Here is a 19,047-nt window from a genome sequence, read left to right as displayed (position 1 = left end):
CTCCTGAGTACGCAGATACCCCATGGGGGGGACTACTGTTTGGACACACGGCACAGCTCAGTATGGAAGGAGTGATGTTTTGGAATGCAGGCTTTAATGGAATGGTCTGTGGGTGTCATGTCACATCAGAGCCCCTGATGTACCTAAACAGAGGAAACCCCCACAAGTGACCCCATTTAGGAAACTAGACCCCTCAAGGAGTTTATCTAGATGTGTGGTGAGCACCTTGAACCCACGGGTGCTTCACAAAATTTTACAATGTTGATCTGTGATAATGAAACAAAATTGTTTTTCCCACAAAAATGTTGTTTTAGCCCCAATTTTTTTTCATTTTTACAAGGATAGCAGGAGAAAATGGACCCCAAAATTTGTTGTGCAATGTCTCTTGAGTACACAGATACCCCGTATGTTGTTAAAAACTACTTTTGAGACACAGTGCAAAGCTCAGAAGGGATGAAGAGCCATATTGGAGTTCATATTTTGCTGGAATAGTTTGAAGGTGCCATGTCACATTGGCAGAACCCCCCATAAGTGATCTCACAGCAGAAATTCCCCATAAGTGACCTAATTTTACAATTAATTCATCTAGGGGTGCAGTGATCATATTGACACCACATGTGCTTCACAGAATTTTATGCCTTTAGGCGATGAAGAAAGAATAATTACATTTTTTACCACTAAAATGTTGTTTTAGCCCAAAGTTTTTATTTTTCCTAATGGCTAGTAGGAAAAAATGGACCTCAGTTTGTTGTAAAAATTTCTCCTGAGTATGCCAATGCCCTATGTGTCATCTGGAAATACTTTTCAGGCACAATGAAAAGCTCAGAAGGGAAGGAGCGCCATATTATAGTGCAGATTTTACTATTATTGTTTGCGGGTGCCTTGACCCACTGGGAGAGCCACTGAGATGCCAGAACAGCAGAACCCCCCATAAGTGACACTATTTTAAAAACTACACTACTAAATTAATTCATCTAAAGGTGCAGTAATCCTATTGACACCACAGGTGTGTCACAGAATTTTATACCATTGGGCAGTGAAAAAAAAATAATTACATTTTTACCACCAAAATTTTGTTTTAGCCCTAGATTTTACATTTTCACACAGGAAAATGGGTAAAAATTGCACCATAATTTGTCCCACAATTTCTGCTGAACAAGGAAATACCCCATATGTGGCTGTACAGTACTGCTTAGCCACATGGCGAGACTAGGGAGGGACGGAGCGCTATTTGCTTCCTGGAGCGCAGATTTTCCTAGAATAGTTTGCGGATTCCATATACAGAGTCTCTAATTGCTAAAAGAGAAAAGTCCCCCCTCAAGGGACCCCATTTCAGAATTTTTACCCCTTTGGAAATGTATCTACAGGTGTAGTGATAATTTTAACTTCATTGGTGTTTTCCAGAAACAAGCAGCAGTGGATGTTGCTGAGTGAAAATTGAAAAACTGCCATTGTAGTGACCAGTACGTTGTAGTCCCCAATACGTTGTAGTGCCCAGTATGTTGTAGTACCCAGCTCATGCTTTGGGAGACAAACACCAGTAAATTAGGCGGACTCTTATTGCTACAGATATTCCAAACATATGGACATTAAATGTGGTTTAGGTACACTGGAGTTCAGAAGGGAGGGGAGCATTTGGATTTGGGAGCATAAAATTTGCTGAATTTATTATGGGGGATGAGGAGCCATTTTGCTTTTCGAGAGCCTTTGTACTACCAGTAACGTGGAAGCCCCCATATTTCCGTTAACAAATGGCGGATCTGAGTGGGGACATGCTCTTTTTGTGGATTGATTTGAAGCTTTTGTTGGGAACATTTTACATAACATTTTGGATCACATTTTTCCGGCACTCTCCGCTTAGCACTTATATGAAGGTTTCCATCTAAATCTCCAAGTGACATGATTCAGGTGCCTTTCATGAGGCAGCAGAGTTACTGTGGACTCTATCTGGCCTCTGTTCAGCGTTGTCCTTCTTTTTAGAAGTGCACAAAACTGTTCCGGCCCCGCTATTATGTACGCCTAAAAAGACGGACTCCCCAGGATCATAAGTTAGACAGCGTCCACAGTGTCTCCATCTGCCTTATTATAGTGAATCTTCCATTGGGGATTCCGTCTGAATCATGTATTGCAGAGATTTACATGGAAACCCCGGTTCAAGCGCTCAGCGCAGGTCACAGGATAAATGCGAGCGAAGCCATACTGCAATCTTTGGGAAGCAGAATGAACAAATCAACAGCAGGTGAAGAATTGTTTTTTTTATTTTTTACACCTTTCCTTGTGAGGTCTAAGTGATTAGATGACTTTATTCTTCGGGTCGGTCCGATTACAGCGATACCAGATTTATATCTGCTATCACACACTACAAAACGCTTTTTATTGCCATATTTTGGGAGCTATAATTTTTCCATATTTCGGCCGACAAAGTCATGTGAGGGCATATTTTTTGTGGAACGAATTGACTTGTTTATTGGTGCCATTTTCGGTCACAACGTTTTTTGATCGCTTTCTATTCCTGGGAAGTATGGAAAGGACCCAGCGTGCAATGATGGGAAAAGGGGGGAAACCCACCAACTAGGGAAAGGAAGAGTGGAGACCCCTAGGCAGATCTAACAACACCCTGACTCACCTATCGTCCCTAAATAGGTTCCGCACCTATCGCCGAGCAGGTTACCTAATCCCTGACTGACCCTAGAGCTAGGCCTTAGGTAGGGAGGGGAAAGGGTGAGCACTAGTCACCCCACTGCAACTAAAGACAAACAAGGCAAACAGACAAGGAGATACACTTAGCTTTGAAAAGAGACCAGAGAGATCACGACAACAATTCACTAAGGAACTCCAAGAAGAAACTAGCCAACTTCTAGAACTCCAGGCCTGAACAGAGGAAAATATTTCTATCACCGGAGACTCTCTGGAGACACTGAGGGTTTTTAAAGGTCAAGTAAGGGTGTGTTAATTAGCAGCAGAAGGTCGAGATTACCGCTGGGTCCTAGTGAGAGAAGGATGATGATAAGATCAAGAAGGTGTCTACAAAGCCAAGCGCAGCGACCTTCTATAGCTGGATCTGATGCGCCCCAGGGCCGTGGGGTACTCGGCAGCTGGGCCTCTGGCTGCTTGCAGGGGATATCACGGTGGCTGGCCCGGTCTGTGACCCAGGGCGGTCAGTGAAATGGGGGAATGCTTTTATATGGGGATTTTTGGTATTTTTCGTGACGCCACCTGTGGATTCTGGTAAGAGGTTACCAGCACTGCGGCAGTCCACTGAGGCTGATGTTAGGGGCAGCTATGATGGGACGGCTCCCCACAGGTGGAGCAGGCCTCAGGGCAGTGTAGTGGTGTAGAAAGATGGTGGAAGCAGGAGAGAGATGGCAGGACGGTCCCAGAGGAAGTACAGGCACACACACAAGGGCAAACTTCAATACCTTTACTGGTGGTGATGCAGGTACGGTCCAGGGCACTCAGGGAGAAGGGTACATTTCTGGACTCTCCCCAGTGAGCGGGTGTAAGGCCTCCTGATCTGTGTCTTTTACTCTCTAAGCTTTGGGCCTGCCTGGAGCTAGGCCTGGCTTGCTTACTGCTTCCTTCATGTACCTAACCCTGTTGCTGTGGTCAGCGGTTGGTTAACCTGGGACTTGTAGTTCTCCAGGGATTCCGGTTGTTCCTACTGGTCATGAAGATCCCTGTAGGCGCGGACCCGGTGTCCCGTATATGGTTCGGGATGAGCCTGTTATGCTCCTCTGCCCCCTATGCGTTTCTCTTTCTTCTCCTCAGTCTGCAGGCTCTCTCATGCAGACTCCCTGAGCAGACTCTCTGAGTTCTGTCCCTGTCTGTGCCTGACAGGAACTCTCACTTGCCTTCTAGCCTGCTCCAGGCTCTCACTGGCCAGACTAGCCCGCAGCTTGGGCCTAGCCTGGCCTTCAGCCACACAGACTTCAGCTTGACTGGAGCTGCAGCATGGTGTCACACTGTCTGCTTCCCACTGACTGACTTCCTGAACTCCACCCCCCAGTATTTATATACCTGACAGGGCTCCATGTAGTGGACTTGGGTGGAGGTGTCTGTATGTATTGAGGCCACTGGGGAGAATTCCATCCATGCACCCCTCTGGGATCTGTGGCACCAGTGCGCAGCAGGGCGCCACAGATCCAGAATGACTGTCTGTCAAACCTGATACACCCGTGACAATTCCAATTTTTGGGAGGCAGAATGAACAAAAAGCAGCAATTCAGGAATTGTTTTTTTGTTTTTTTTGTGTGCCGTTCCACATGTGGTAAAATTGATAAGGCAGCTTTATTCTTCGGGTCAATATGACTACAGCAATACCACATTTATATCTTTTTATGTTTTGGTGCTTTTACACAATAAGAACCATTTTATCGAAAACAATAATTATTTTTGCATCGCTTTATTTTGAGAGCTATAACTTTTCCTATTTTTCCACTGATGGAGCTCCATGGCAGCTTGTTTTTTTGTTGGACAAGATGACGTTTTCAGCGATTCCATTTTTATTTACATTCGTCTTTTTGATCGTGTTTTATTCCACTTTTTGTTCGGCGGTATGATGAAAAAGCATAGTTTTTTTACCTTTTTTTTTTACAGTGTTCACTGAAGGGGTTAACTAGTGTGACAGTTTTATAGGTCGGGTCATTCCGGGTGTGGCGATACCAAGCATATGTCCTTTTTTCGTTTATTTTTTTTTTTACATAAAAATACAAATTTATAGAAACAATATATTTTTAGTTTTTTATTATTATTTTGTGATTTATTTTTTTCAGATATATTTTTACAATTTGTTTTACTCTTTTACTTAGTCCCTTTATGAGACTGTCACTTTTACCACTCTGACTATGACATCACGTGATTAAACACTAACTAGCTGAATTTTTCTAAGCTCTATGTAGAAACAGGAGGTCTTTTCTTCCCTGCATGACTCATGAGTCACTGCAAAGTTCCTGGCAGATGGAAGGAGAGAGCAGCTGGGTCAGGAGTTGAAGAGGGGAATGATTCATACAGGGAAAAGAGACTTCCTGTTTCTACATAGAGCAGAGAAAAGAGAAGAATTAGCTGAGTAGAAAGGCAAAATGAGCAATTGTAAGTGCACAGTGCTATAGAATATGAAGATTGCAATACATTAAGAGGATAAAAAGGGAGTGCTTATTTAACAATTTCATTAATAGCAGCCAAAGCATGTAATTTATTTATATACATGTATTATATGTATTATATACATATACATGTATTTCTGATTTGAAAAATTTGTTTCCATTTTCTCATGAATTGCATATCATTAATATGTCTATTGATCCTGTGATTTCCATGATTCCATGACTTTTCCCTTTTTGTTGTAATTTCCATGTTAAGGAGTGTATGTAATAAAAAACAACATAATAGACACATGTAGCAAATAATATAACATATATACAGTATATCCATTAACACAAATTACAACAAATTTTGTGACATATTTCTGTCTATTTTGGCAGGGTAAATATTTTGAGATACAGTTCAGCCGTGGGGGAGAGCCCGATGGAGGGAAAATATCAAACTTTCTCCTGGAGAAATCACGTGTTGTCAATCAAAATGAGAGTGAGCGCAATTTTCACGTCTTTTATCAGGTAAATATTATTACATTATTCTAGAACTGAAGTGAAAATAAGCCATAATTGTAAATAATTTATATCTATATTCAGGGGTGGATTAAGAGTAGCAAGGGCCCCGGGCAGTTTAGAAGGCGCGCCCCCCCCACACACACACACCCCTGATGTATCACATGTCACATGATCCCCTGTTATAGAGAATGTGATAGTTCACGTGAAATTAATTTGGCACAATATTAATTATAATAATTTTTTTTTAAGCTGTGTGCCCACTATGCGTTTTTTAAGCAATTCCGCTGCAGAAACGCTTAAAAAACGCTTTGTAGAAGGCCTGCATTTTCCCCAATGATAATTCGCATGTGCTGTGTACATGCTGCGGAAATTTCCGCTGCGGATTATCATTGTGGAAAAATCCGCAGCATTACCAATTATTTTGCGGAAGCTCGGTGTTTTTGCCGCCATTGACTTGCATTGGAACGCATGGAATCCACATCCCTGCATCTGTACATGCGGAATCCATGTGTTTCAATGTGCGGATGGTACCCGGGTTTGGAGAAGAGGAGACTCTCCTCCGGACCCGGGTACCATAGAACCTGTAAAAAAAAGAATAAAATAAAAAATAAATATCATACTTACCTTCTGATGGCCCCCGGTGTCTTTATCCAATGTGTCCTGGCTTGCCGGCAGCTCACGATGGTCTGAAAAGGACCTGCCGTGACGTCATTTAGTCATGTGATGGGTCACGCGACCGCTGACGTTGGCAGGCCATCAGAAGGTAATTATATATTTATTTTTTATTTTTTACCATTCTTTTACGGTCACACTATATGAATTCATGCCGGTTGCATGGCTTTATATAGTGTGACCCAGTTGTCAAGCACTTTCCAAGTGATGCTAAAATGCATGTGAAGAACGCTTCACATCCACATGTCCCTGGTAGGAAAAACACATGTAAAATCTGCATGCATTTTTTCTGCCAGGGAGATGCAGAAACGCTCCAAAAAAATCCGGAGCATTTCTGCATCGTGGGCACATAGCCTTACATTAATTGTATGACTCAATATTGAGCACACGGGAGGCCGCACGGTGCCATCTATACACAGCGGGAGGCCGCACGTAGCCATCTATACACAGCAGGAGGCCGCACGTAGCCATCTATACACAGAGAGAGGCCGCACGTAGCCATCTATACACGGCGGGAGGCCGCACGTAGCCATCTATACACGGCGGGAGGCCACACAGTGCCATCTATACACAGCAGGAGGCCGCACGGCGCCATCTATACACAGCAGGAGGCCACACGGTACCATCTACACACATCGGGAGGCCACACGTAGCCATCTATACACAGCAGGAGGCCGCACGGTGCCATCTATACACAGCAGGAGGCCACACGTAGCCATCTATACACAGCAGGAGGCCGCACAGCGCCATCTATACACAGCAGGAGGCCGCACAGAGCCATCTATGCACAGCAGGAGGCCGCACGTAGCCATCTATACACAGCGGTAGGCCGCACAGCGCCCCCCCCAGACACAGCGGGAGGCCGCACATAGCCATCTATACACAGCGGGAGGCCGCACGGCGACATCTATACACAGCGGGAGGCCGCATGCAGTCACGCACACACAAACATATATAGACATATACATACACGCATAAACACATTTGAAACACAAAAATACATATAAACAGACATCACACAATGATATCTGCCTGCATACACACACACTCAATCACACATACACACACTCACTCTCACACATACACACTCTCTCACACACACACTCTCTCATACACACACACACAGACTCACCATCCCCCGGCTCGGCTCCAGTCCTCCTGCTGCTCCTCTCCGGTGCAGCACTGCAGGCCGGGCGCGCACTGCGTGACGTCACAGTTAGGAGACACGGCCGTGCACTGGGCCGTGTCTCCTAGCAGTGACGCGGCCGGGCCAGCACAGGGAAGTTAACTGCTGCAGTGCTGGCCCGGCCGGAGAAGAAGCAGCGTCCGTGCGCCGCTGCTGGGGGAGCGATCCAGGGCCCCCCGCCACTGTCGGCCAGTATGTGCCCCAGCGCCGCACATATAATGAGGGCAATCTGGCCATAGACACCCCGGAGCCCCGGGCCCCCTAGAGGCCCGAGGCCCTGGGCGGTAGCCCGGATTGCCCTCATTATAATCCGCCTATGTCTATATTGTTAGAAAAAGTATGAAGAATTTAATTTGTTCTGGAAAATAATAGGTTTTATGGAGTGTGACCCTATTATTGTCTTTAACAGCTAATAGAGGGGGCATCAGAGGAACAAAAGCAAAATCTGGGCATCATGACTCCGGAATACTATTTCTACCTGAATCAGTCAGAAACCTATAGGGTTGAAGGAACAAATGATAAGAATGATTTCTATGAGATGACAGTAAGTTTTCCCTGATGTGTTCTACCCTAGGGACTTTATAATACGGACTACATAAAAAAGATACTTCTCATTGTCATTGTGTCATGCTTGTCTCTCATAGAATGCCATGCAAGTCATTGGTATTTCATGGGAAGAGCAGCAGCTGGTCCTGCAAATAGCAGCAGGAATCTTGCATCTTGGGAATATCGGCTTTCAAGAGCAGGGGAATTATGCTACAATAGAGTGTACTGACCGTGAGTAATTCCTCATTACTTTACTGTTAACTATTACTGGAGAGTAGAATGTGCAAGGCTCTGATCACAATATGTCATAATATCGGGGGTATGGCTAAATATAGGAATAGAAGTAATTCTCAAGAGTAGAGATGATCGATGCAAATCGAATTTAAGTCAAATATTATGAAATATACAGGTCACAGTGAATTTGAACAATTTGCAATTCGATTTGCAAAATAAAATCCCACCACCTTTTTACACATTGCAGAAAACTGTATCAGTCATAGAAGGGTTACATGACTTCAGACACAGGCATCCCTATAGTGCCTGGGCTTCATAGGAGACCTTGATTTTTACTATATACTGCAATACACTTGTATTGCAGTATATATAGTATAGGTCAGTGTTCCCCAACTCCAGTCCTCAAGACCCACCAACGGGTCATGTTTTCAGGATTTCCTTAGTATTAACACAGGAGATGCAATTATTACCTGTGTAATACTAAGGAAATCCTTAAAGTATGATCTGTGGGGGGCCTCGAGGACTGGAGTTAGGGAACACTGGTATAGGTGATCAGAAGATCACAGGTTCAAATCCCTTAACCCCTTCAACCCCAGCAGTTTTCAGTTTTTGTTTTCTCCTCCTCTTCTTCCAAGAGCCATCATTTTTTATTTTTCCACCCACATAGGCATATAAGGGCTTATTTTTTGCTGGATGAGTTGTACTTTTGAATGACATCATTCATTTTAACATGTTATGCATTGAAAAGTGGGGGGAAAAATCCAAGCTCGTTGAAATTGCCAAAAAGTGCAATTTCACAATTTTAGGCATTTTTTTATTTGCCATGTTCATTATATGGCAAAACTGACCTGGCAATATTATTCTCCAGGATAGTACAATTATGCAGATACCAAATATGTATAGTTTTTTTTTTGTTATTTAAGTGGTGAAAAAAAATCTGAAATTTGTAAAAAAAAAAAAGAAAAAAACAACTTTGCTTGTGTCTCCATTTTATTTTTCATTTTTCAGGATATGAAGCTATGTGATGTCTTATTTTTTGCGCCCTGAGCTGATGTTTTTACTGATACCATTTTGGGGTGGATACAATGTTTTGATCTGCCAAAAAAACCTTAATTCTGGCCTTTTGATTTTTTTCCTCGTTACACTGTTTACTGATACAAATAATTTACTTTATATTTTGATCACACTTTTATGAATGCAGCGAAGCTTATTATGTGTATTTTTTTTAATTGTTTTATTTTGAATGGGTCAAAAGTGGGGTGTTTTAAATTTTAAGGGTTTTATTTTTTTTTCATATTTTTAAAAACTTTTTTTTTTACTGTATTTAATAGTCCCATTAGGGGACGTGAAACTGCAATCATCTGATCGCTTGTGCTATACATAGCAGCGCATCACCACTGCTATGTATAGCAGAAATCACAATCTCCTATTTACACCAGCTAAACGCTGGCTTTCACAGGAGAACTAGTCATAACAAGCACAGAGGTCTTTAGCATACCTCCAGCTGTCTTGTAAACCCATCGGTGCTCTGCCATCACATCACCTGCTGGCACGTGTTAAATGCCGCTGTCAGAGATTGAAAGTGGCATTTAACAGTTTAACAGACACAGCTGTTAAAGGCACCTGATGGCAGATTAAATCAGCCATCATCTGCCAGTAAGGATGACGGCTCGGTGTGCAAGCCCGCATCAAAGTCAGGGACACGACATATAATGTAAATGTGCGTCATATGTCATGAAGGGGTTAAGGAGCCTAAAAAAAAATTAAAAAATGCTTGGAAATCACCCTTTTTACCCCCATTAACATTAAATATATTAAAAATATACAAAAAAAATAAACATGTGGTATCAGGGCCTCCATATCTATCAAAATATAAAATGAATTAACCCATTCGGTAAACAGTGTAATGAAAAAGAAAATTCTACACCCCAGAGTTGTAGTTTTTCGGTTGGCACAGCTTTGCCAAAAGATGCAATAAGAAAAAATGCAGTAATCAAAACATCTTATCTACCCCAACATGGCATCAATAAAAACATCAGTTCAGGGTGCAAAAAAAAATGAAAATGTTACGGGTCTTGGAACATGGCGACACGTGCAAACTTTTTTGCTAATTTATTTTTTCCATTTAAATAAAAAAAAAAAATACATACAATTTTGGTATCTCTGTAATTGTACTGATCTGGAGAATCACGTTATCAGGTCACTTTTATGACACAATATACAATGTACAACATAAAAATAAAATAAGAATTGCATTTTTTTCTAAATGTTACCGCATTTGGATTTTTTTCCTTATTTTCCAGTATATTGTATGATAAAATGAATGGTATCCTTCAAAACTACAAATTGTCCTGCAAACAATAACCCTTCATGTAGCTATGTATGGAAAAATAAAAAAATTATGGGTTTTGCAGGAACTGGAGGGAAAAACAAAAGCGCAAAAATGAAAAATTACCTTGTCCTTAAGGGGTAAATGAAATAGCAGAAGCAAGACAGCAAAGTGTCTTGTGAAGGGGGGGATTGTTTAAAATACAAAAAAAATCTCTAGAATCCAGACATTTAACTCCAACTGTCTCCCTCAGCAAGTGATTGCCGTAAACAATTTTTTTTTGCACATCTGTTTTACTAATCAAATTTTTCATCCATACACACCATATAAAATACAGTGCCCTGTTGCAGGTGCTGACTTTTTGATTGTGTACCTACCTAGCATTTCTAATTTCGGCATTTTTGCGAAGGAGTTGAATTTTGTTAAAAAAATATATAAAAAAATAATGTATACATTTAAATGTGCATGTCTGCTTTTGCACACCTATTTTACAAGTCCAATTTGACAACCGTACACTGTACCTACTGTATACTTGGCCTGCTGCCACATTTTGCTTTCTGTGTGTGTACTTACTTTGTTACCAATTAGTGATGAGCGAGCACTAAAATGCTCGAGTACTCATTGCTCAGGTCGAGCACATTGAAATACTCGGGTGCTTGACCCGAGCAACGAGCCCAATGTAAGTCTATGGGAAACTCGAGCATTTTTCAGGCGGCTCCCCCCAGCGGTCTGCAGAGGGCCTAAAAATTGGCCAAATCGATGGGAACAGTGCTCAAATGACATGGGGACAGCATGGGGAAGACCCCTGGAAGCATCTCTGACTCCCAGATCACTGCTGTCAGCAACGTAGTCAGAGTATTACGCCACTTTTACGGACTCACAATAAAACATACAAAAACGAAACCAAAATGGATTTTCCTGGGAAATATGTTAAGGAACATCCTTTCCAGGGTAATGACTTGTATATAAGGCAAAATAAATGACCAAAAACAAAAATACTCCTCCACACCTTGGGCTATGTTCACACGTAGCGTTTTTGATGCGTTTCTGCACTTTCGCATTGCTTTCAACCAAGACAAATGCATTCACCAGGAAATGTCATTTTAACATTTTACAACCTTATCTGGCCATGTGGTGTGTGACATATCATCAGACACATGCATACAGTGCTGAAAAGACATGGGAACAGCATGGGGAAGACCTCTGGAATCATCTCTGACTCCCAGGTCACTGCCTAAAAGTGTGTCCATCAGAAGTGATCCTTGGCGCATGCGAAGATGCCTCCTGCCATGCACCTGTCGTTGCAGACTTGCAACAATGACCATCCACGTCCTTGTCCCACTGCAGCGTTCAGTTGTCCCTACCCCATTCCTTGGTATGCAAGCGCAAGTATGCAGGCAGCCACCCACCCACCCACAGGCTGCAATTCTATGCTGCCAAATTTTTGACAGCTGCTTGCACTTGAAATGTGGCCTTTTAGGCTAGTGGAGGCGGAAGCTTTTCATGACCTCATGCCGGCGGCAGCCGGGTGTCCATACTCGGTCCCCAGCCGCCACTATATTTCCCGGTATCGCCTACGCCTTCCACAAGCACGGGTCCCACAACATTACCCGTGCCCTCCCCAGTGCACTTATTGGGAAGGACCGCCTAACCACAAACACGTGGACAGGTGAATGTGGCCAGGGACGGTACGGAGCCAGTCCATAACTTTTTTTGCTGAGAGTTGTATTTAGCTCGGTGAAAGGACTGGCATAGAGGGAAACCGTATCTACCCTGCGTGTCATTTCTCCCAGGAAGTCCTGTAATTGAGCTTGTTGCAGAAGCAATGGCAGCCCGTCCAACATCAACTCGCTCTTGTCAGTGGTGCTTTGACACACACACATCTTTCTTTGCGCGTTTAATTTCTTGAATACAGAGTTGGATAATGGCCTGATCTGTAATGCGGTTTGAGAAATAACATGCATAAGCATGGCCGATCCACATTAAAAAAGCAGCCATAGAGTGTCCGGGAACCTTCCCCCACACTTTTCTTAGCCAGGGCTGCTTTTCGGCAGGGTTGGACGGGCCCACCAGAGAACCGGAGACTCCTCCGGCGGGCCCCGGCTTCTCGTTCAGGAGAGTTCATAGTGCCGAGGTGAGGCCAAGATGATGATAGAGGCCACCATCTGCTTTGTTTTCTGTTACTTGGAATGCAAGTGCAAGTATGCAGCCAGCCAAACAGGCCGCAACACTAAACTGCCAGATTTCTTGGCAGCTCTTTGCACTTGAAATATGGCCTTTTAAGCTCGTGGAGGCGGATGCTTTTCACAACCTCATCCCGGCGGCGGCCGGGTGTCCATACTCGGTCCCCAGCCGCCACTGTTTCTCCCGGTGTCGCCTCCGCCTTCCACAAGCACGGGTCCCACAACATTACCCGTGCCCTCCCCAGTGCACTTACTGGGAAGGACCGCCTAATCACAAACACGTGGACAGGTAAATGTGGCCAGGGACGGTACGGAGCCAGTCCACAACTTTTTTTGCTGAGAGTTGTATTTAGCTCGGTGAAAGGACTGGCATAGAGGGAAACCGTATCTACCCTGTGTTATTTCTCCCAGGAAGTCCTCTAAAGCTGCTTGCACTTGAAATGTGGCCTGAACATTACTGCTGGTACTTTTCTGTGGGAATTTGCTTGCCTCCTACTTGCCTGGAATATTTCCAGCATACTATGGTACGACGCCATGGTATTAGCACTGCCCCCAGTACCAGTAGCGAAGCCATCCCCAATTTCCTTCTCAGGAATTTTATTTGGTAGACTGAGTGGCTGCCCAAATACATTTTCTCACAAAGGAGCTGAAGATAGAGTGGCAGTAGGTGCAAGTTTCTCCAGCCTGTTAGATATTAGAGGGTGAATGGCAGCACATTGGATCAGTGGTTAGCACTGAAGCCTTGCAGCGCTGGGATCCTGGGTTCAAATCCCAGCAAGGACAACATCTGCAAGGACTTTGTATGTTCTCTCTGTGTTTGCGTGTGTTTCCTCCTCAGTAAAAATAGAGTGTCCGGGAACCTTCCCACACACTTTTCTTAGCAAGGATTGCTTCTCAGCAGGGTTGAACGGTCCTACCAGAGAATCATTTGGTGTGCCTTGGCTTCTACCTAAGGAGAGTTCATGATAGAGCTAACTTTGCAGCTGCTATGGGGCTCTTGAGCCAGTGAGAAAGGTTATCCCTCAGAATCAAATCCTCTGTTGGGCACAATGTTTTTCAATCTGCAACAGCTTCTCAGTGGGAGTTGTATTTCACCACAGCCATATTTTTTAGCTCGGTGAAAGGACTGGCATAGAGCGAAACTGTATCTACCCCGGCTGTCATTTCTCCATCACCAGGTTCCGCCCATTGTCACACATGACCATGCCTGGCTGTATGTTCAGCGGTGAGAGCCACAGATCGGGCTGCTGTGTTACAGCTTTCAACAGCTCTGCAGCACTGGGCGGTTTGTCAATTAAGCATTAAGCATGTTATCTTCAGCACAGCCTGTTGCCGCTTGGCCAAGGCAGTGCTGCAGTGCTGTCAGCTTGTGACTGATGTAGTCATTTCGGAGATGGAGGAGGAGGTGCATGAGCTGAACAATGTGATTACATTGAGGTTAAATTGGTAACGCTGTTTTTTATACTAAAGAAAGATCCTATTGTTTTGTTTTGTTTTGTTTTTTTACGTTATTTTTTAAGACAAATGCATTCACCGGGAAATGTCATTTTAACATTTTACAACCTTATCTGGCAATGTGGTGTGTGACACATCATCAGACACATCCAGTTTTATTTATGATGGAAGGACTCTGAAAGTCATAAAGCCTATTTTTATAGGGCCATCAGACGGCCTTTACTATTCTTAAAAGGCCAGCAGTCGGCCCTCGCTATTGTTAGAGAGCCATCAGCCGGCTATGCTTTGTTGTTCTTATTATTAACAAGTGGGTCTCCTATACTGTTATTGCGTATCCAGTGACTGCAAGGGCTGCCAAAAATTTGGACGCAACCCAATACCCCTTTGAAGAGACATAGAGGAGGGTCTCAGTAAAAAAAAATGTTCCCATTATAAAGGAGCGGGTCTCCTATAGTGGTAATGCCCATGCTGTGACTGCAAGGGCTGCCAAAATTTGGGAAAAACCCCACTGAGAATTTAAAGACACACAGAGCAGGGCCACAGTAACGACAAATTCCATTTAGAAAGGAGAGAGTCTGCTATACAGTAATAGGGTATGCAGTGAGTCCAACGGCTCACCAAATTTAGGAAAAACCCCACTAAGAATTTAAAGACACACAGAGCTGGGCCACAGTAACAAGTACGACATGTTCCCATTAGAAAGTAGAGGGTCTGCTATACAGTTATAGGGTATGCAGTGAGTCCAACGGCTGACCTATTTTAGAAAAAACCCCACTAAGAATTTAAAGACACACAGAGCAGGGCCACAGTAACAAGGTACGACATATTCCCATAAGAAAGGAGAGGGTCTGCTATACAGTTATAGGGTATGCAGTGACTCCAACGGCTGACCAAATTTAGGAAAAACCCCACTAAGAAATTAAAGATACATAGAGCAGGGCCACAGTAACGATAAATTCCCATTAGAAAGGAGAGAGTCTCCCATAGTGTTGGCCTATGCAGTGAATGCAAGGGCTGCCAAAAATTTGGAGGCACTTCAATGACCCTTGGAGGAGGGCCTCATAAAAAAATGTTCCCATTAGAAAGGAGCGGGCCTCCTATACTTGTAATGCCCATGCACTAAGTGTATGGGCTGACAAGCATTTACCCCTGGGGGGTATACATGAACATACTGTATAAATATTTTTTTTTACGGGCATCATAAACACCCTTTAAAAAAATTATGTGGGTGTTGCATCACGGACCACGGTCACCCTGGTGATATGGTGGTGGAGGATGAGGAGAAGGAGGAGGACAAGAGCAAATAGCCAAAATCAGGAAGCGTATGCCCATGTGTGGGTATGAAGAGGTGCATGAGAATACACCTCCCAAGAAAAGACACTGGATTTGAGTTTATGTTACACTGCTATCATTCGGTGGTGTTGAGAAGTCTGGCCCAATCCAGCCCTTGTTCATTTTTATAAGAGTCAGCCTGTCAGCATTTTCAGTTGACAGGCGGATGCGCTTATCAGTTATAATTCCACCAGCGACACTAAAAACCCACTCTGATAAAACGCTGGCGGCAGGGCAGGCCAGGGCCTCCAAGGCATAGAGAGCCAGTTCATTCCACGTATCCATCTTGGATACCCAATAATTATAAGGCACAGAGGAATCACGGAGGATGTTGGTACGGTCGGCAAAGTACTCCCTCAGCATGTTCCCAAACTTTGCACTCCTTGTGAGAGTACCCCGCGCCTCAGGGCCTGTGCGATGAGAGGGGCTGAGAAAACTCTCCCAGAACTTTGACAGTGTTCCCCTGCCTCTTCTGGATTGAAGTTGTGTCACTCTCGCCTGTACTCCTTGGTTGACCAACGAAGTGTGCCCTCTGCCGCCAGCGTTTTCAGATGGGAATTTTTTTAATAGTTCCGCAACAAGGGCCTTCTGGTACAGCCCCATTTTTGTAGACCTGTCCACCTCAGGAATAAGAGATATCAAGTTCTCCTTGTAGCGTGGGTCTAGAAATGTCACCAACCAGTAATGCCTGTCACCCAAAATTTTCAGAACGCGAGGGTCATAGGAAAGGCATCGTAACATAAACTCAGCCATGCGTGCCAGACTGCTAACAGGCAAGACTTCCGTGTCCTCACCAAGAGGATGACTGACAATGCTCTCCTCCTCCTCCTCCTCTCTGTCCTCTGGCCATCCACGCTGAACAGATGGTATGACAGCTGTGCAGGTAGTACCGTCTATAGTGCATGAAACTAGCTCCTGTCCTTCCTCCTCCTCCTCCTCCTCTTCCTTATTATCACCCAATCCACGTTGGGATGAGATGAGGATGGGCTGTGTGGCATAACCCTGTATGGTTCCTTGCTCCATCTCATCGTGCTCCGCCTGCAATGCATCCTCTTTGATTGTGAGCAGAGAGCGTTTCAGAAGACAGAGAAGCGGGATGGTGACGCTAATTATGGCGTCATCACCACTCACCATCTTGGTGGAGTCCTCAAAGTTTTGGAGGATGGTACATATGTCTGACATCCATGTCCACTCCTGAGGTCTTATGTGTGGAGTCTGAACTGAATACCGACGGCCTTGTTGATGCTGGTACTCAACAACTGCCCTCTTCTGCTCACAAATCCTTCCCAACATCTGCAGTATAGAGTTCCAACGCGTGGGGACATCACACACCAGTCTATGAGCCGGAAGCTGCAAACGCTGCTGAAACACTGCAAGGGCGGCAGAAGCTGTAGCTGACTTTCTAAAATGGGCACACAGGCGGCGTACTTTAACAAGCTGATCCAGCAGCTCCGGGTAGGATTTGAGAAACCACTGAACCACGAGGTTAAGCACATGTGCCAGGCATGGTACGTGTGTGAGCTCGCCTCGCCTCAAAGCCGCCACCAGGTTCCGGCCATTGTCACACATGACCATGCCTGGCTGTAGGTTCAGCGGTGTGAGCCACAGATCTGCCTGCTCTTTCAGAGCTGTCCACAACTGTTCAGCATTGTGCGGTTTTTCACCTAAGCATATTAACTTCAGCACAGCCTGTTGCCGCTTGGCCGAGGCAGTGCTGCAGTGCTTCCAGATTGTGACTGATGTGGTCATTTCGGAGATGGAGGCTGAAGAGGAGGAGGAGGCTGAGGAGGATGAGGTGCAGGAGCTGTAGACCGTGGGGGCAACCCTGATTGACCTAGGGCCCACAATCCTTGGCGTCGGAAGGACGTGTTCCGTCCCAAGGTCCGACTGGGTCCCGGCTACCACTATGTTAACCCAGTGTGCCATCAGCGAGATGTACCATCCCTGCCCACAAGCGCTTGTCCACATGTCCGTGGTTAGGTGGACTTTACCGGTAACTGCGTTGTTGAGAGCACGGCTAAGGTTTTGGGACACGTGCTTGTGTAATGCAGGGACGGCACACCGGGAGAAATAGTGGCGGCTCGGGTCCGAGTACCGAGGGATGGCCGCCGCCATCAGGTTGCGGAATGCTTCCGTCTCCACGAGCCTAAAAGGCAACATTTCGAGCGCAAGCAGTCGTGAAATGTGAGAATTTAATAGTGTGGCCTGTGGGGCATTGGCTGCATATTTGCGCTTGCGTTCCAAGGACTGGGGTATGGACAAATCAACGCTGCACTGGGACAAGGACATGGACGTGCTTCCTGATGCTGCTATTTGAGCAACGACAGGTGCAGGGCAGGAGGCATCATCGCATGCACCATGGACAGGGGATTGGCTTGCATGCACAACAGCGGAAGAAGCAATGGTGCCACCCGCAGACACTGTTCCTGGACCCTGGGGTTCGGCCCACAAAGTCGGGTGATTTGCTGCCTTGTGCCTGATCATGCTGGTGGTGGTCAGGCTGGTCGTTTTGTCACCCCTGCTGATGCTGGCATGGCAGGTGGTGCAAATGGCCTTTTTGGGGTTATCGGCAGAGTCTTTAAAAAACAACCAGACTCGGGAAGACCTAACAGTTGTACTGGCAACTTCGTTTGTGTTGGTGTTACGGGGAACGGTTGCCTGCCTTCTGTCTCCGGCCACCACACTGCTTCTTCCTGCCTGTTGGGGTGCTCTGCCTCCCTCCCCCTGTGTGCTGCTGTCCTTGCTCTGCATGTCCTCCTGTCAGGTTGGGTCAGTTACTATATCATCCACCACCTCATCTTCCACTTCTGCACCCTGGTTCTTCTCCTGACTTTTTGGCAATTGTGTCTCATCATCGTCCACCTCTTGTGAGACTTTCCCACCGTCAACTTTGTGTGACCGTGGCTGCTCAAATATTTGGGCATCGCTACACGCGATCTCCTCTTGCCCCGCTTCAAGTGGACCGGGCGAGAGGCCCGAATCTATAAATGGAAAAGTGAACAGCTCTTCAGAGTGTCCAAGTGTGGGATCAGTTGTCTCTGGGTACTCGGCATGGTGGGAGGAAGGAGGATCAGGGTGAGGAATATGCGGTCCAGACTCACGGCTACTGAGACTTGACCGTGTGGAAGACAGGGTGGTGGTGGTGGTGGCTAAGTGACTGGAAGCATTATCCACTATCAAACCAACAACCTTTTGACACAGCTCTGGGTTCAATAGTGGTGTGCTGCGGTCCCCTAGAAATTGGGACAGGAAGGTCAGGCGAGAATATGTGTGTTTGTTGTGGCACAATTTCGGCTTGCCCACGGCCTTGTCCTCGGCCTCTGCATGCACCATTACCATCACGTCCAGTTCCCCGTCCCTTGCCACGTGCCTTGGAGGACAGTATCTTCCACGCTCACTACAAATGACTGAGTTTGGAGCGAACTTATATGTGATCCGTGTGATGGAGAAAACAGAGTTTTAAATACCTGGCCTGTAGGTAAGTAGTTTGAACAGCAAACTGCA

General features: G+C 45.2%; 1 protein-coding gene across 2 annotated transcripts in view; it reads left to right on the top strand.

Annotated features, from left to right (window-relative positions):
• MYO1F (myosin IF) overlaps positions 1–19,047 on the top strand; it is a 427,358-nt gene that overhangs the window by 267,803 nt on the left and 140,508 nt on the right. For both annotated transcript variants that reach the window (XM_073686285.1, XM_073686286.1), the window contains 3 exons: positions 5,481–5,612; positions 7,874–8,008; positions 8,109–8,241. In XM_073686285.1, the coding sequence (XP_073542386.1) occupies positions 5,481–5,612; positions 7,874–8,008; positions 8,109–8,241 (400 nt within the window). The remainder of the gene's footprint in view (positions 1–5,480; positions 5,613–7,873; positions 8,009–8,108; positions 8,242–19,047) is intronic.

Source organism: Phyllobates terribilis, unplaced genomic scaffold (assembly GCF_046119375.1).
Source record: "Phyllobates terribilis strain yellow unplaced genomic scaffold, ASM4611937v1 Scaffold_1__5_contigs__length_1240528914, whole genome shotgun sequence".
NCBI classification, from domain to species: Eukaryota; Metazoa; Chordata; class Amphibia; order Anura; family Dendrobatidae; genus Phyllobates; species Phyllobates terribilis.
The sequence above is the reverse complement of the archived record's forward strand: the minus strand, read 5'-3'. Positions and strand labels throughout refer to the sequence as shown.